The 16,891-nt window shown below is 45.0% G+C and overlaps 1 protein-coding gene across 1 annotated transcript; it reads right to left on the bottom strand.

Annotated features, from left to right (window-relative positions):
- Positions 1-3,914: 3,914 nt before the first annotated feature.
- Positions 3,915-13,333, bottom strand: mterf4 (mitochondrial transcription termination factor 4). The gene is made up of 4 exons (XM_067994813.1): positions 13,229-13,333; positions 9,369-9,906; positions 7,957-8,141; positions 3,915-4,556 (listed from the first exon to the last, which is right to left on the bottom strand). Exons 1-4 carry the CDS (start codon positions 13,259-13,261, stop codon positions 4,131-4,133), a joined length of 1,182 nt encoding a protein of 393 aa, XP_067850914.1. The 5' UTR covers positions 13,262-13,333; the 3' UTR covers positions 3,915-4,130.
- Between the last annotated feature and the right edge of the window lie 3,558 nt (positions 13,334-16,891).

Raw genomic sequence — 16,891 nt, 5'->3', positions numbered from 1 at the left:
TTTCTTTTAGTATGGAATAAGTTAACAAAGTAACAATTTTAAATTAATATATTATGCATTTTTGTGCACTAACGTGGCACTAGTCTAGTCGTCTGAGATCTAATTTTATACCAGCAAGCGATTTCACTTCTATTCCCAAAAAAGCAACTTGGGTAACAGATTGCTAACCTTTGCACTACATATTTATCCAAGGAAACTTTCAACTTTTCTTCAGTTGTATGAACACAACCATTTTGTGATCAGAGAATGGACTCGTGCTCTCTTCTTTCATGTACATAACAAGGTATTGTTTGAGGTAGAAAATTTCCTCACAAATTGGGAGTATAAACACTTAAGATCCCTTCTGAATGATTCGGTTTATAACACACATGAAAAATACAGTGAGATAAACAGCAATGGTGTATACACAGCCACCCCATGGGAATGTGCAGGATTCTTAACACTTCCATTCACATTCTGTACACTAAATCAACTTCTAATTACTCCTATACATTTGAAAAGCTCCGTTGAAGTTTGTGGGAACTGTGACAGCTAGCAGCTCTGGCATGGAAGGTGGTGATATTTCCTGGCAGATCATGAACTATCCATATTGTGTCATGGAAAAGATATCACAAATACTTGTGCGAAATAAATTAGTAAAAGTAACCTAGTAGCAGATTGCTGTGTAATGTCCAGGGTCACATCACCTGCTGTAGTCATGGGTTTGAGCTCCCTGTTGGTTGTTTGGCACAAGAGTGACTAGTTTTGTTCATCTGGTCACTTCTGCCTCTCAGAAGATTAATTACTGCTCAACTTGTCTCTCTACTTGGAGCTGGCTGCTGATTGATATTAGTGCATAACAGCCACTCTGGAAACTATCCTCTCATCTGCATCAGTATGAATACAACTAACTATGATGGGAGAAAGGAAAAATGCACCACTTCTGTGTATCTAAAGAGTCCAAAACTTCCTAGCAATGAATCCAACATCCACAGATATGGGGGCTAGCATTGGCAATTGGACAGAGCCAGACCGGGATAAATCATTGTGAATTGTAGCTCTCTCATTTAATAAGCCTTGGGGCATTTCTAGCAATATGGAGCTACCACTGCATTAGGATACCAAATACTTCTCTCATCATCAGTCATGTCTGTTGTGCCATGGTACCTAAATGTTGTGATGTGTGGTTCAGGACCTATAAAAACTGTTTGTGTCTCTGTGACCAGTCTGATAAGAACTGTTTTTTAACCCTTGTCCTGTCCTTGCCAAGCATCCTGTTTGGATTATTACGTGGCACCAGAATTATATAAATTGTAATCAGTTATATATTTCATGAAGACTCCAGGTGCTGGGATGTAGTATTTAAACTTTGTACCTCCTTGTCCTTTTCTCAAATGGCATATTTTTGTATTTACCCTTTGTGAACAGTAAAGCTTATTTTGAAGAAGTCTGCTTTTAAAAAAATTATATATAATCACATTAATTCTTTTTCCCCCATTTGTTTCAGTTGTAGTCACCTTTAGCTGTAGCAATCTGCCTTAACCACATTTCACACTATACAAACACCTACAGTGCATGCCTGGAGATGACCCCTATTGTAGACAGGTTAATAAAAGCCTGTGCCACAGTGACCTGGGTAACTGTTTGAAAGAGAAAGGGCTTGCATTTATGTAGCACCTTTATTGCAAAGCGGTTCACTATCAATTACTTCTTCTGAGGCGCAGTCACTGATTATGTAGGCAAATATGGCAGCCAATTGGACAGGGCAAGGTCCCATCAACAGCAACTGAGAGGACGGAATGGATCTTGGTGGCGTTGCTTGAGAGAAGAACGTTGGCTAGGAGAACTCTCCTGCGCTTCATCGAAGACAAGTCTTTGATGATCTGAGCAGGTCTCATCAGAAAGGCAGCACCACTGCATGGGAGGTGCTGTCAAAGAAGCCTTGCCGAGTTGCTGCAGTGCATCCTGTGGTTGGTACACAGTGCGCCGGTGGTAAAGGGAGTGAATGTTTAGGGTGGTGGATGGGGTGCCAATCAAGCGGGCTGCTTTGTCCTGGATGGTGTTGAGCTTCTTGAGTGTTGTTGGAGTTGCACTCATCCAGGCAAGTGGAGAGTATTCCATCACACTTCTGTGCCTTGTAGATGGTGGAAAGGCTTTGGGGAGTCAGGAGGTGAGTCACTCGTCACAGAATACCCAGCCTCTGACTTGCTCTTGTAGCCACAGTATTTATATTGCTGGTCCAGTTAAGTTTCTGGTCAATAATGACCCCCAGGATGTTGATGGTGAGGGATTTGGCAATGGTAATGGTGTTGAATGTCATGGGAAGGTGGTTATTCAATGGGAATCGGGGGAAAACTCTTCAGTGGCTGGAATCGTACCTAGCACAAAGGAAGATGGTAGTGGTTGTTGGAGGCCAATCATCTCAGCCCCAGGACATTGCTGCAGGAGTTCCTCAGGGCAGTGTCCTTGGCCCAACCATCTTCAGCTGCTTCATCAGTGACCTTCCCTCCATCATAAGGTCAGAAATGGGGATGTTCGCTGATGATTGCACAGTGTTCAGCTCCATTCGCAAACCCTCAGATAATGAAGCAGTCTGTGCCCATGTGCAGCAAGACCTGGACAACATCCAGGCTTGGGCTGATAAGTGGCAAGTAACATTCGTGCCAGGCAATGAACATCTCCAACAAGAGAGAGTCTAACCACCTCCCCGTGACATTCAACGGTATTAAAATCACCAAATCCCCCACCATCAACAGCCTGGGGGTCACCATTGACCAGAAACTTAACTGGACCAGCCACATAAATACTGTGCATACAAGAGCAGGTCAGAGGCTGGGTATTCTGTGGCGAGTGACTCACCTCCTGACTCCCCAAAGCCTTTCCACCATCTACAAGGCACAAGGCAGGAGTGTGATGGAATACTCCCCACTTGCCTGGATGAGTGCAGCTCCAACAACACTCAAGAAGTTCGACAGCATCCAGGACAAAGCAGCCCGCTTGTTTGGCACCCCATCCACCACCCTAACCAATCACTCCCTTCACCACCGTGGCTGCAGTGTGTACCATCCACAGGATGCACTGCAGCAACTCGCCAAGGCTTCTTTGACAGCACTTCCCAAACCCACGATCTCTACCACCTAGAAGGACAAGGGCAGCAGGCACGTGGGAACACCACCACCTGCACGTTCCCCTCCAAGTCACACACCATCCCGACTTGGAAATATATTGCCATTCCTTCATCGTCGCTGGGTCAAAATCCTGGAACTCCCTACCTAACAGCACTGTGGGAGAACCTTCACCACACGGACTGCAGCGGTTCAAGAAGACGGCTCACCACCACCTGCTCAAGGGCAATTAGGGATGGGCACTAAATGCCGGCCTCGCCAGCGACGCCCACATCCCATGAACGAATTTTAAAAAAAAATCTCCATTCACAGATTGCTGAATTCATATCACTACCAATCATTCAGTATAAAACTCCTTGCCTGGGTTTCTGTTCCTGATAGTTTTTAACTATATAAATACAATACAGTCCCTCTAATGAGTCATATTACTTCTCTCATAACATGCCTAGCAATTGCTGGTACTCATTTATTACAAGCCTGTTGCTGCGGTTTGTGTTGTTGCTGTTATCACTAGAAAAAGGATGGTGGAGCTCGTCTCAACTGCAGCAAAGATCTTGCTCCTGCTTGCTACAAAATATAGTATGATCCTTTCTTCTGAACCATGGAGGACAGATACTCAGCACATGGACACTTGGTAAGATTTAGGATTTAACTAAGAATTAGCCTGTGACTTTTAATTTAGATCAATCTCATTTAGTAATTCTTTAGTGCATGAAGAAGGATCACCAGCTTTTCCTTCCAGATATATACGCCAGTCAGCATCTGTGGAGAGAAAGGACAGCTTGGAATTCTGGGCTAGACTGTTCTTCATTTTTGTCATTCACCAGATATGGTTTTATTCAAAGACCAATAAATTCTTTCCACTATCCCTGTTTACAGTCACATTCTACTATTTTTAAAACCCAGTCTTGGTGCACCGAGTCTAGTATAGAACCTTATAATTTGACAAAAGTAATGAAAAATACAACCACAGTTCATCAGTGAGTTTCAACTGCTTTCCTTCAATCCCCAGCCTCAACACACAATTTAATCACTACTGTCCCTTGCTGATCGCTCTGATCTCTTTCTGGAAAGTGACCCGTCACCATTTCCCTGAAACAGTCCCTCATCCTCCTTGCTGCTGTACTCTTCCTCAGATTCTTCGTCGTCTTCCCATTCTGAGTCCTCGAGTTCTTCCTTCTCCATCTCCTCAAGGCTCAGTAGCTTCTTAAATATGTCAAACTCTTCCCAAGATGACATGGCCACTTTAGCCAGGAAATTGTCCTCGCTGATGTTGAGTATGCCCTTCAGTTTAGGGTTTATGATCTGAGTCTGACCCTTCTTATCTGGAGTCTGGTAAAATCCTAACCGCTCCAAGAAGATGTGACGCTGCTTCAGTTCTTCCAGTGGCACCCGGAACATTCCAGATTTTGTTATTTCTGGTTGTTTTATTCCCATTCGGAAATATGCGTACTATGGGGGAATAAGGAAAGCAAAGGTAACGTGGTTAATACTAAGTGTTGACCAATATTTATGAAAATTTGATAGGAGTCATATATTTTTGGAAGGGGAAGAAGGGATTTTAAGATCAAGGCGAGCAATGTCAGCACTGCAAATTAAACATCTCACTCTCACTATGCATATAGCCCAGAGGTGCAGAAAATTGCCATATTGCTTGAGCCTGAGCTCAGCTTCCCCTCTCGCATCTGATTTTTCACCATCATCCACCTCTGCAGCTGAAATTTTAATCCCTAATGATCACCTCACAACTGGACTTCTTTGGCATTTGCTTGCTGACTACCTTGTTTATACCATTCATAAACTTTCATCCTGAATTTCACAACCCCCTGTCCTCGCCAAGATTCACAGGTTTCCCATATCCCAGAGAATCTCGACCATGCTTTCAAATCGCTCATGAATGTCAGCCGTGGCTCAGTGGGTAGCACTCTTGCCTCTGAGTCAGACGGTAGTGGGTTCAAGTCCCACTCCAGGGACCTAAGCACATAATTTAAGCTGACAGTCCAGTGCAGTGCTGAGGGAGTGCTGCACTGCCAGAGGTGCAGGTCTCCTGGCCAATATTTATACCTCAACGAACACCTTAAAAACAGATTATCTGGTCATTATCTCATTGCTATTCATGGGAGCTCGCTGTGCGCAGATTGGCTGCTGTGTTTCCTACATCACAATAGCGACCACATTTCAAAAAAGTACTTCATTGGCTGTAAAACGGTGGGGTCGTCCTGAGGTCGTGAAAGGCGCCATATAAGTGCAAGTCTTTCTTTCATGGCCTCACCCCTTCCTACCTCTGCCATCTCCAGCACATACCAACCAATCCTCCACAGCTTACTTCTTCCCCTCCTCCCTCTGTTCCAACATCAGCAGCTGCTCCTTCCTCCAAACCCTCGGGTACATACCCTCTCCCATAAAACCTCCAACTTGCCACCTCCCTCCCCTTCCTTAAGACCCTCGTCTTCCTCCATGCTTTGGTCCCCTCCTGGCCCTATCCTGCTCCCCTGCCCCTTCAGCTAGGTGTCCACTCACTATGCAATGCCCTGTAAACGTCCTTTTGTATATAATTAACACTATAGGAATGCAAGTTGGTTACTCGCAGGATCCTGCTCTTTCCGCATTATCACAACAGTATACGTGAACCTCAGAACAGCACACCCTGCTGTATTATAGAATTTCACAGTACGGAACGAGGGCACTAGGGCCATTGTGATTGTGCCGACTCTCTGAAAAAGCTCCCCACTTTGTCCCAATTCAATGCTCTTTTCACATACCATTTTAATTCTATGTTTTTCAAATATTTATCCACTTCCGTTTTTAAAAACTGTTAATGGACTCTGCTTCGATCACCATTTCTGGGGGGCATCACTGTCCCCACAACCCTCTGTGTTTAAAAAACATTCTCCCATTCTCTCAGAGTGTTCTCTTGGTGATCTTAAATTTATGCCCCTTAGTAAATGACTCATCAAGCAGAGGAAATAGTTTCTCCTTATGAAAACTTTTCTTAATTTTGAACACCTGTATCCAATCTCTTCTTAACCTCTTTTCTAGTGACGAGCTCAGGTTTCTCCTTGCAAACTCAAACCTCTCAGGCTGCTGTGATATTTGTATTTTTTAATGAGCCACTCTTATGCTCCAAGACTGCCAATTGAACAATTTGTGGTGTGTATTCATGCCATGTAGGCTCACTTGTGTAATCCACACAGGTGCTAGAGAATACAGATTGTTGTTTCATCAGACTGGGTTGGATATGAATCCAGGTACCAATAACCAGGCTGGAACTTACTGGAAAAATAGCAGCCTGTTAACAACGCATGCCGTTATCAATGTGTGAATCGGCCAGCGAGTTCAGGGGATGAAGAGATTCACCGTGAGTTGTGAATCTCCAGAACCTGCTGGTCGATTTACACTGCTCCACCATTTGCTTCAAACAAATGGCATCTTGTCCTTAGCCTCACTGTTATTTTTGTGAACTAGGTGGATTTGCACATTAAACTCACCACAGAAAGTTAAGTCTAGTAAGTTATAGGGTAAATACCCTGTTAATGACAGTCAGTCAACCTCTCTGGCTCAGAAAGTGAACAATTTCAACTAGAGTCTCATTCCTTCAGGTAGTGAATTGTAGGAGATTTAAAGAATGTCAATTTAAAAATAAATTCTTACTTTTTCCTTTCTGTCTTTTTTTCTCTTAATCCAATCTTTCTTTCCCTCTCTTCATTTTTCTTTCTGTACATGATTTGACTAATTCACCCTATTCCCTTCTCTGTCGTTCCTCTGTTTCTTTCTCAATCCTTAAATCTCACTGGTTAAGGAGACAGACTGTTGGTCCCGTCATTCACTGAGGTCCCAGATGTCCCATTGTCAGCTCATACTTCCAGCAAGTTAGAATGCAATAAATCTTTGAGCCGAAGGGCGCAGAAAAAAGTCTAATTAATGGCGGACGCTACGAGATGCCTCACTCCAGCAAGATCTGGCCCATTACATCAACCTTCACACTGATCTACATGCACTTTTGTTTATGACAGCTGACTTCTCCACAGCTAGTACAGGTTGCTGAAGGGTGAACAGAGGGAGGATGCCAATCTCAGACAGGGCACTAGACTGGAGGTTGAAACTCTCCCTCTGTTTGTGGCGCTGTCTCTGTTTACTCACCTGCCCATGATCTTAGCTGAGGAATATTTACGTGCAATGATAGAATTACAATGAATTTTATTATTTGGAACAATCTTTAAATTCTGGTTTAGTCATTTACATTTTAAGATTAAGTTTCAATGTAAAAATAAATTTGGAATTTGCATAATCCACCTCTCAAACTTCCCAAAGTGCTTCACATAGAATGAATCACATTGTCCAGTCGCTGTTATACGTGGAAATATGGCAGCTATTTTCTCAGTGAGATTCAACAGGCAGCAATGAGATGAATTAATTACATGTTTGGAGGATTTCTTTTTGATGGTGTTAGTTGAGGGAGGAATGGGATTTTTAACATCTATCCGAACAGGCACATGGGGTCTTGGGCAAAGAACTGAAGATTTATTATATTAAAAAATAATCCACAAAACATAATGGTTGCAATAATCAAAGTTGAACCTTTAACATTTTATTAAATGCCACTTGCTATAGAATAAGATATAAGGGATTGAATCCCATGTGCTACAGCTGTAAGACTTCTATGTAGAGGGACTTTATGTATCCAATTAAATATTTCCTCGTGAAAGTACAACTTTTTACAAACACCAAATTTACAAACTATATAATTTCACAAAGGAGTTTCCATCCGAATTTTTAAAATATAGTTGATAAGGGAGAACAGGGGCAAGGGAATGTATAAATACTGAGCGTTTTATAAGGGTGTGCCTATTACCTGGAATTTATATTCCAATTCTTCAAATTTCTCGAAAAGGACATTGGGTGAAGTTCGGAGGATCTCAGTGACCTGCTGAGCTGTGAAAACACACTTGTCTTTGAAGAAACGCACTGTATTGTTCACCTGATTTGCAGAGAGATTCAGGATCTGTGGACATTGCACCAGGACACGCTGTAGACTGCCTGCAGAAAGGAAACTCACACTGAAAATCCACAACAGGATACTGCATGAAGTGTTCCAATACACAATATATTTCCACACTCTGATACAATGCATTATCGCACACAGCAGCACAAGCACATCGTCACTCAATGCACTGTCACAAACACTACCACACAATTAGATTGTAACATAATGCACACACACACATGCAGTATTATTCAGTGCACCGTCACAGGGAGTTTCACACCAATACAATACATCATCACATAAACATTATACTTGTGCCCTTTGTTCCTGTGAGTTATCTAACCTTCATCTTCATAATCCATAAGAAATAGGAGCAGGAGTAGGCCCTACGGCCCCTCGAGCCTGATCCGTCATTCAATAAGATCATGGCTGATCTTTGGCCTCAACTCCACTTTCCCGCCCGATCCCCATATCGTCCAAAAATCTATCTATTTCGGTCTTGAATATACTCAATGACTCAGCATCCTCAGCCCTCTGGGGTAGAGAATTCCAAAGATTCACAACCCTCAGTGAAGAAATTCCTCCTCCTCTCAGTCTTAAATGGTCGACCCCTTATCCTGAGACTATGCCCCCTAGTTCTAGACTCTCCAGCCAGGGGAAACAACCTCTCAGCATCTACCCTGTCAAGCCCCCTCAGAATCTGATATATTTCAATGAGATTACCTCTCATTCTTCTAAACTCCAGAGAGTATAGGCCCATTCTACTCAATCTCCTCATAGGCCGACCCTCTCAACCCAGGAATTAATCTATTCTGTTTTTCTATTCTTCCTACTAAAGTGAATAATTTCACATTTCCCCACATTATACTCCATCTGCCACCTTCCTGCCCACTCACTTCACCTGTCCAGATTTCTTTGCAGACTCTGTGTTTTCCTCAGAGCTCACTTTCCCACCTAGCATTTCCTCTAATACGTTTAGTTTTGTCAATATCACCTGTGCACCAATCGCCCCTCCCTAGACTGCTGGGGCAATTTAACACCACAGAGGCAGCAGGCAGGAGGTGGCAATGTCCATGACGAAGTGAAACCAGTGCAGAAAGGGTAAAGAAAATAAGGCACAGAGAAAGCGACCCCTTTGGTTCGACTGTATGTATAGCATGCTCACTATATATATCCGTAGGTTACCATCGTCATAAGACGCACCCTTCCCACTCAATGTATTGTATTAAAACTGGCTAGATCTGCAAATGGAACAGGCAGTAACCATCACCACAGATTACCTTCTCCCAGCCCATGCTTTCGCAGGTTGTCAATGCGTGGCTGCAGTTGATGGTCCTTTGCTCCAAACAGTTGTGGACACTTCTCCAGGACCTTGATGATGCTGCTAGGGTTTAGACCAAGGGCGTTGAGGATGCAGAGAGCAGGCATGCTCTTCTGTGAAGGCTGCACAGCAATACGTGGATTCAAAGCAAGCAGCTGCCTCACCTGAACCTGACTGAATCCCAGCTTCAGAATGGATTCAACCACACTCTCTAATTCAGAGGCATCAATGTCCGACTTTCCAAAATGCTTTGCAGCAGAATGTCTAAGATCTTCCAGAAGCTCCGAGAAGGGAAGCTGGGATTTGGCCTTTGGAACTGAACAGGAGTCTGGTGACGTCTTCTCAGATTGACCGAGAGTCCTGGCTGTAGAGAACCCGTAATAGATGTATTTCCAAGGCCCTGCATGTAGAGCGTTGTGTTTCTCTTGTGTAGAGGAAAGTTGCCAACACCCAACGGGTGCCTGGATCCTTTGCAGCAGGCAGTGCAAGCGCACAGCCTGAAAGGTAACAAGACAGGCTCAGGCAAGAAGGGAAACGCACGGTCTAAGTGAGTTTTAACAAATCTACACCAGGACTTTTAATGACACTATATAACAGAGACTTCCCTCCATCCTGCAGAGCTACCGAGTATCATTCATTAGGAGTGACAATCATATAACCAGGATCACTGTTAAAGGGACTGAGAGTGGAATTTAATCCCCCAAACGTAAAAATCCAATAAAAACAAAATTTAACTCATCAGTCACCATATAAAGCGGTCCTGAATGTAACCTGCGGGGTCTCTGGTACGACATGGAGTCCGATTCAGACGGTTCCAGGCTCCATCTCCGGTCGGTCTGTGCTGATTGACCGTTCTCAGCTGGGTCAGTGAGGGAGGGGAGAATCACTAAGGGTATCCACTCCTGATCACTATCTTGTGTCCCTGCTGGAAGTGTGCCTGTCAGGTGAGGGCAATATCAGGCTCAACAGTCGGACAGCCCGTTGACAAGCTGTCCAAGGAACGCATGTGGAGAATGGCCACTTGGGGCAAGCAGCAGGCAGCAGCCAACGCCTATGGAATTGTACCCCAACAAGGAAACACATAGCAGTTACAACAGGCCATTCAAACCAACCAGTCCTGTTTACCTTCCATGTGAGCAAACAGTTTTAATCACATTTACCCTCCCTGTTCCCACAACCCTTCATTTTTTTTCCGTTATCCCCCTATCTAATCGAATCTTGAATGCTGACATAGTTTCTGACTCAATCACTAACCCTGGAAGTAAATTCCACATCCTCCCGGTGTGAAGAAGTTTCTCCTGCTCTCCGTTCCAAATCTCTGAACTTAATACTGTATCTATACTCCTTGTTTTAAACCCCTTAACCACAGGAAACAATCTACTTCTATATACCCTGTCCCAATCCTATCATAATTTTAAATACTTCTGTCATATCACCCCATAATCTGCATTGGTCTAATGAAAAAAAGTCCCAATTTTTCAAGTCTATCATTATTTGTATTTCCTCACACCAGACAGCATCCTAGTGAATTGGTCTTGAACCCTCTCTAAAGCCTCAATATCCTTCCTATAATGTGGAGCCCAATACTGCAAACTGTACTCTAACTGAGGTCATTAAAGTTTTATATAGGCTAGTGATTACCTTTTTGGCTTTTATATTCTAAACCTCGTGATAAAACCTAGACTTCCATTAGCTTTAAACAGCCGCATCAACCTGAGGTGCTGCTTTTAATGTCCTGTGAACCCAAATCCCTCTGCTCTGCCACAGCACCGAGCCTAATTACTGCTGTTATTTTAATAACCAAAATGTATCACTTCATTCTTACTGATATTGAATTCTATCTTCCACCTTTTAGCCGATTCCCCCATCTTATCAATATCGTTTCAGCTTCCTTTCATCTGCAAATTTCCACACCACTCCCTATATCAAAATCATTGATGTACACAGTGAACAGAAGTGGCCCCAGAACTGAACCCTGTGTGACACCACGAACCACTCCCAACCACTCGGAAGAACTGCCTTTTACTCCCACTCTGTTTTCACCATTTGAACCACTTGTTAATCCACTATTGCTGTCCCCCCATTAGATAATTCCATAACCTTTAATCTTCTCCAGTAATCTCTTGTGTGGGACCTTGTCAAAAGCTGTCCTAAAGTCCATGCACACTGCATCCATTGCATTTCTCCCATCTACCATGTCTGTTACCTCCTCAAAGAATTCTATGATGTCTGTCAAGCACCATCGTCCCTTTTGAAATCCGTGCTGGCAATTTCTCTATCTACATACATGGGAATTTCATCCTTAATTAAAGACTCTAAGATTTTCCCTATCACAGGTGTTAAACTAACCGGCCTGTAATTACCCAGATTAATTCTGTTTCCCTTTGTAATAACTGCCACTCTCCAGTCCTCCGACACCCAGTGGAGCCCTGAAATGTCATTTCCAGGGCCTCTGCAATTTCCACCCTCAGAATCCTACAATGTATCTGGTGGGCCCGAGGTGCTTTGCCTTCCTTCAGCTCAACTAACATCTAAGGAATGGATGTATCCATCATAATATCGTGCATCTCGCTCTCAACCACTTGAGGATTAACCTCCTCTCCGATATCCCTCTCTTTACTAAAGGCCATTGTGAAGTATTTAACTTCTGCCATTTACTGATCATCATTCACACACTGAGTCCCCGACTCCCACAGCTCACAGAAGAAGCCTCTTTATACAATTCTGACTCACTTCAGAGCTCCTTTAAAATGGAATCAGCACCGTCAGAACTGACCCGACAACAGACTAAGATCCCTAAATTTCTCTCCCCCCGAGTTTTTCAGTTTTCTCTCCACCCTCCCCCTTTTCCCCTCTGTCTCTCCCTCCCCCCATCCGCTCTCGTCCCCCCCCATCCTCTCTCCCTCTCTCCCCCCCCTCCTCTCTCTTCTATTCCTCTCTCCCTCCCCCCTCCTCTCTCTCCCCCCCTCCTCTCTCTCCCCCCCCCCCTCCTCTCTCTTCTATTCCTCTCTCTCCTATTCCTCTCTCCCTCCCCCCCTCCTCTCTCTTCTATTCCTCTCTCCCTCCTCTCTCTCCCCCCTCCCTCTTCTATTCCTCTCTCCCTCCCCCCCCCTCCTCTCTCTTCTATTCCTCTCTCCCTCCCCCCCCTCCTCTCTCTTCTATTCCTCTCTCCCTCCTCTCTCTTCTATTCCTCTCTCCCTCCTCTCTCTCCCCCTCTCCTCTCTCTCCCCCTCCTCTCTCTTCTATTCCTCTCCCCCTCCTCTCTCCCCCCCTCTCCTCTCTCTTCTATTCCTCTCTCCCTCCTCTCTCTCCCCCCCTCCTCTCTCCCTCCCCCCCCTCCTCTCTCTTCTATTCCTCTCTCCCTCCCCCCCCCCTCTCTCTTCTATTCCTCTCTCCCTCCCCCCCTCCTCTCTCTTCTATTCCTCTCTCCCTCCTCTCTCTCCCCCCCTCCTCTCTCTTCTATTCCTCTCTCCCTCCTCTCTCTCCTCCCCCTCCATCTCCCCCCCCTCCCCCCCCCCTATCTCTCCCACCCCCTCTCCCCCCCCCCCCCCCCATCTCTCCCACCCCCTCTCCTCTCTCCCCCTCTCCTCTCTCTCCCCCCCCTCCCTCTCCTCTCTCTCCTCCCCCCCCCCTCTCTCCCCCCCCCTCTCTCCCCCCCTATCTCTCCCACCCCCTCTCCTCTCTCCCCCTCTCCTCTCTCCCCCCCCCCCCTCTCCTCTCTCCCCCCCCCCTATCTCTCTCCCCCCTATCTCTCCCACCCCCTCTCCTCTCTCCCACCCCCTCTCCTCTCTCTCCCCCCCCTATCTCTCCCCCTTTTACCTGCAGTGTCACTCCTCTCAGCCGCCGGCTCATTCCAGCTCCTCTTCAGTCTCTGTCCGTCAATAACTCGGTCTCTCCAACACCCTGGTTCCCGGATAAATGTTCCGGCCCCGAGTGAGAGCAGAAAACACCAACTCTCCCCCCCCCCCCCCCCAAGGCGAGCAGCTTCACCCAGAACTCCGTCCCGGACCTTTCAACAGATTTATAACTTCAGTCAGCTTGGCTGCTCACTGAGGTGACCTGGTGCCCACTCCCCCAGCCTGTAAACTGCAGCAACACCTTGAGTTTGAGCTGACCATGAAGGTCTTCACACACAGACTGGATGAGTGATCGGGAGATGATCCAATGTCTGGCCGCTGTTACAAGTGTCGGTGTTTCTGGACGTTTCCTGTAGTTTAAGTAAGAACTCTACAAAAAAAATCATAGGAAGGTTACAGCACGGAAGGAGGCCATTCGGCCCATCGAGTCCGTGCTGGCTCTATGCAAGAGCAATCCAGCTGGTCCCACTCCCCCATCCCATCCCTGTACATTTTTTTCGTTTCAAGTACTTATCCAGTTTCTTTTTGAAGGCCTTGATTGAATCTGCCTCCACCACCCCCTCGGGCAGTGCATTCCAGATCCCAACCACTCGCTGTTTAAGAACATTTTTCATGTCACCTTTGATTCATTTGCCAGTCACCTTAAATCTATGTCCTCTGGTCCTTGACCCTTCCGTCAATGGGAACAGTTTCTCTCTATCTACTCCGTCTGGACCCTTCATGATTTTGAATACCTCGATCAAATCTCCTCACAACCGCCTCTGTTCTCAGGAGAACAACCCCAGCTTCTCCAGTCTATCCACGTAACTGAAGTTCCTCATCCCTGGAATCATTCCAGTAAATCTCTTCTGCACCCTCTCTAAGGCCTTCACATCCTTCCTACAGTGCGGTGCCCAGAACTGGACACAATCCTACAGTTGTGGCTGAATCCGTGTTTTATAAAGGTTCATCATGACTTCCTTGCTTTTGTACTCTGCCTCTATTTATAAAGCCCAGGATCCCGTATGCTTTTTTGACTGCTTTCTCAACCTGCCCTGCCACCTTCAACGATTCATGCACATATACCCCCAGGTCCCTCTGTTCCTCTACCCCTTTTAGAATTGTGCCCTCTAGTTTATATTGCATTTCCTCATTTTTCCTACCGAAATGCATCACATCGCATTTTTCCACGTTAAACCTCATCTGCCACGTGTCTGCCTATGCCATCAGCGTCTGTATCCTCTTGAAGTCTATCACTACCCTTCCAAGTTTTGTGTCATCCGCAAATTTTGAAATTGTGCACTGTACACCCAAGTCCAAGTCATTAATATACATCAAGAAAAGCAGTGTTCCCAGCACTGACCCGAGGAACACCACTGTACTCCTCCCTCCAGTCCGAAAAACAACCGCTCACCACTATTCTCTGTTTCCTGTCATTTAGCCAATTCTGTATCGATGTTGCTATTGCCCCCTTTATTCCATGGGCCGCAATCTTGATAGCAAGCCTACCATGTGGCACATTATCAAACCCTTTTTGAAAATCCACATATACATCAAATGCATTGCCCTCATCCACCCTCTCATGTTACCTCATCAGAAGACTCTATCAAGTTGATTAAACATGATTTGCCTTTAACAAATCTATGCTGGCTTTCCCTAATCAATCCACACTTGTCCAAGTGACTGTTAATTTGGTCCTGGATTATGGTTTCCAAAAGTTTCTCCACCACCGAGGTTAAACTGACTGGCCTATAGTTGCTGGGTTTATCTTTACTCCCTTTTGGTCTAAGTAGACCTGGAGAGGGGGGAGAAAAAGTAAACTGCAGGAGAGACCCTGCCTATGCTGCAATATTCACTCTTGTTCTAAATTTGTGGCTTCATCAGTTCCCAGGACCAGTTCGCCCTCATTGCTTCCTGAAGTGTGGGGTTGACTTCACCCAATAATTTGACTGAAATTCATTTCAGGAGCTTTGCAATTCACTGGTAAATACAAAGTGACTCCACATTACAGGATGACTGACACTCTGCAGTCATAGCTGCTTTAATGAATTCTATTTCTGTTCATTGTGCTTCCCCATGATTGCTTTTTTCAAACTTAAGATATATGTTTTTACCCTGGCACACCTGCTGCTGGTTGTGTTCTTCTTTGTCCAGTTATTGGGTGATGATCACTCGATGGAGACATAAAAAGTAGTGTCAGGAAGGACATACCTACCCAGGTGAAGAGAAGCCATTATTTACTCCAGTGCCATCCGTTCATGCACAATAGATAAAATCCGTCCGCCAACGGGATTAGATATATATTTTATAAAAGAAAATAATTTTGTTTATTCACATAGAAACATAAAAATCAGTTAACCGAAGGAGTGGATGATATTAAATTCTCACAAACAACTGCTTAGTTGTTAAATGCATTGTTGCAGTTGGGAGGTAGAATGGGCCTTAGAGCCCCTGGAACAGGACTAAGAACAGAAAAATATCAACCAGGGTTTATGCTCCTGATCCCTATTGAGTGACTGCTTCTGGAAAACACATCCAAACAGTAATTTAAAAGAAGTAAGCATTTTATTGCCTAGTACATTCATACACACAAAAGACAAATACACACACACTCTTATCCACAGATGTGCAATGTGATGGTCCCGCTGATAGCACATTGGAACCAGCTGTCAGCTGAGGCTCAGTGGCAGCACTCTCGCCTCTGAATCAGAAGGTCGTGGATTCAAATCCCACTCCAGAGACTGGAGCACATAATCTAGAATGATACTTAAGTGAGTACTAAGGGAGTGCTGCACTGTCGGAGGTGCCATCTTTCGGATGAGACGTTAAACCTAGGCCCCGTCGGCCCTTTTGGGTGGACGTAAAAGATCCCACAGCATTATTTGAAGAACAGGGGAGTTCTCCGTGGTGTCCTGGCCAATATTTATCCCTCAACCAACATCGCTAAAATAGTTTAAGTGGTCATTTATCTTATTAGTGTTATGGGACCTTGCTGTGCGCAAATTAGCTGTCACGTTTCCTACCTTATAACAATGACTATACTTCAAAAGTACATAATTGTAAAGCACTCTTGGACATCCTGAGGTTGTAAAAGGCGCTATATATATGCAAGTTTTTCTTTCAGAAACCAGATAAATAACTCAGTTGTACACCAATCAAAAATCAAACAAACATTAAGTGGAATGCAGCTTCACCCCAATGACCTACACCAGAGAGACCTGGAGAGTCGCAGGATCAGTACTGAGTCTGTGCTGAGGTTGCTGGTCTCAGCCGGTCTGATTAGGGGCAGTGATGGGTCGAGTCTGGATTTCAGCCCCCAGCTGCAGAGGAGAAAAACTAATCAGCTCAGGCTCCTTCCCCCAGTTGCTATCCAGTGATGTCTGCTGGAAACTGAATGAGTGTGTGTGTGTGGGGGGGTATAAGGTAAGGGCGGAGATCGGGCATGGCTGTGACGCTTCAATTACAGAATGGCCTATTGACACTGCCTAGATAACTGTCCCCCAGCACGAATTAGTATCTTCAGGGGAGAAGGGATGAAGAGGGAAGAAAGCTGAAAAGATATTGCACTTCAGCTCATATAAACTGAGAGCATTAACTATTAATCACACACAAAGTCTGACACACAGCTCAGCAGCAATGGTTAAAA

This window comes from Heptranchias perlo, chromosome 13, assembly GCF_035084215.1.
Source record: "Heptranchias perlo isolate sHepPer1 chromosome 13, sHepPer1.hap1, whole genome shotgun sequence".
Taxonomy (NCBI): domain Eukaryota; kingdom Metazoa; phylum Chordata; class Chondrichthyes; order Hexanchiformes; family Hexanchidae; genus Heptranchias; species Heptranchias perlo.
The sequence above is the reverse complement of the archived record's forward strand: the minus strand, read 5'-3'. Positions and strand labels throughout refer to the sequence as shown.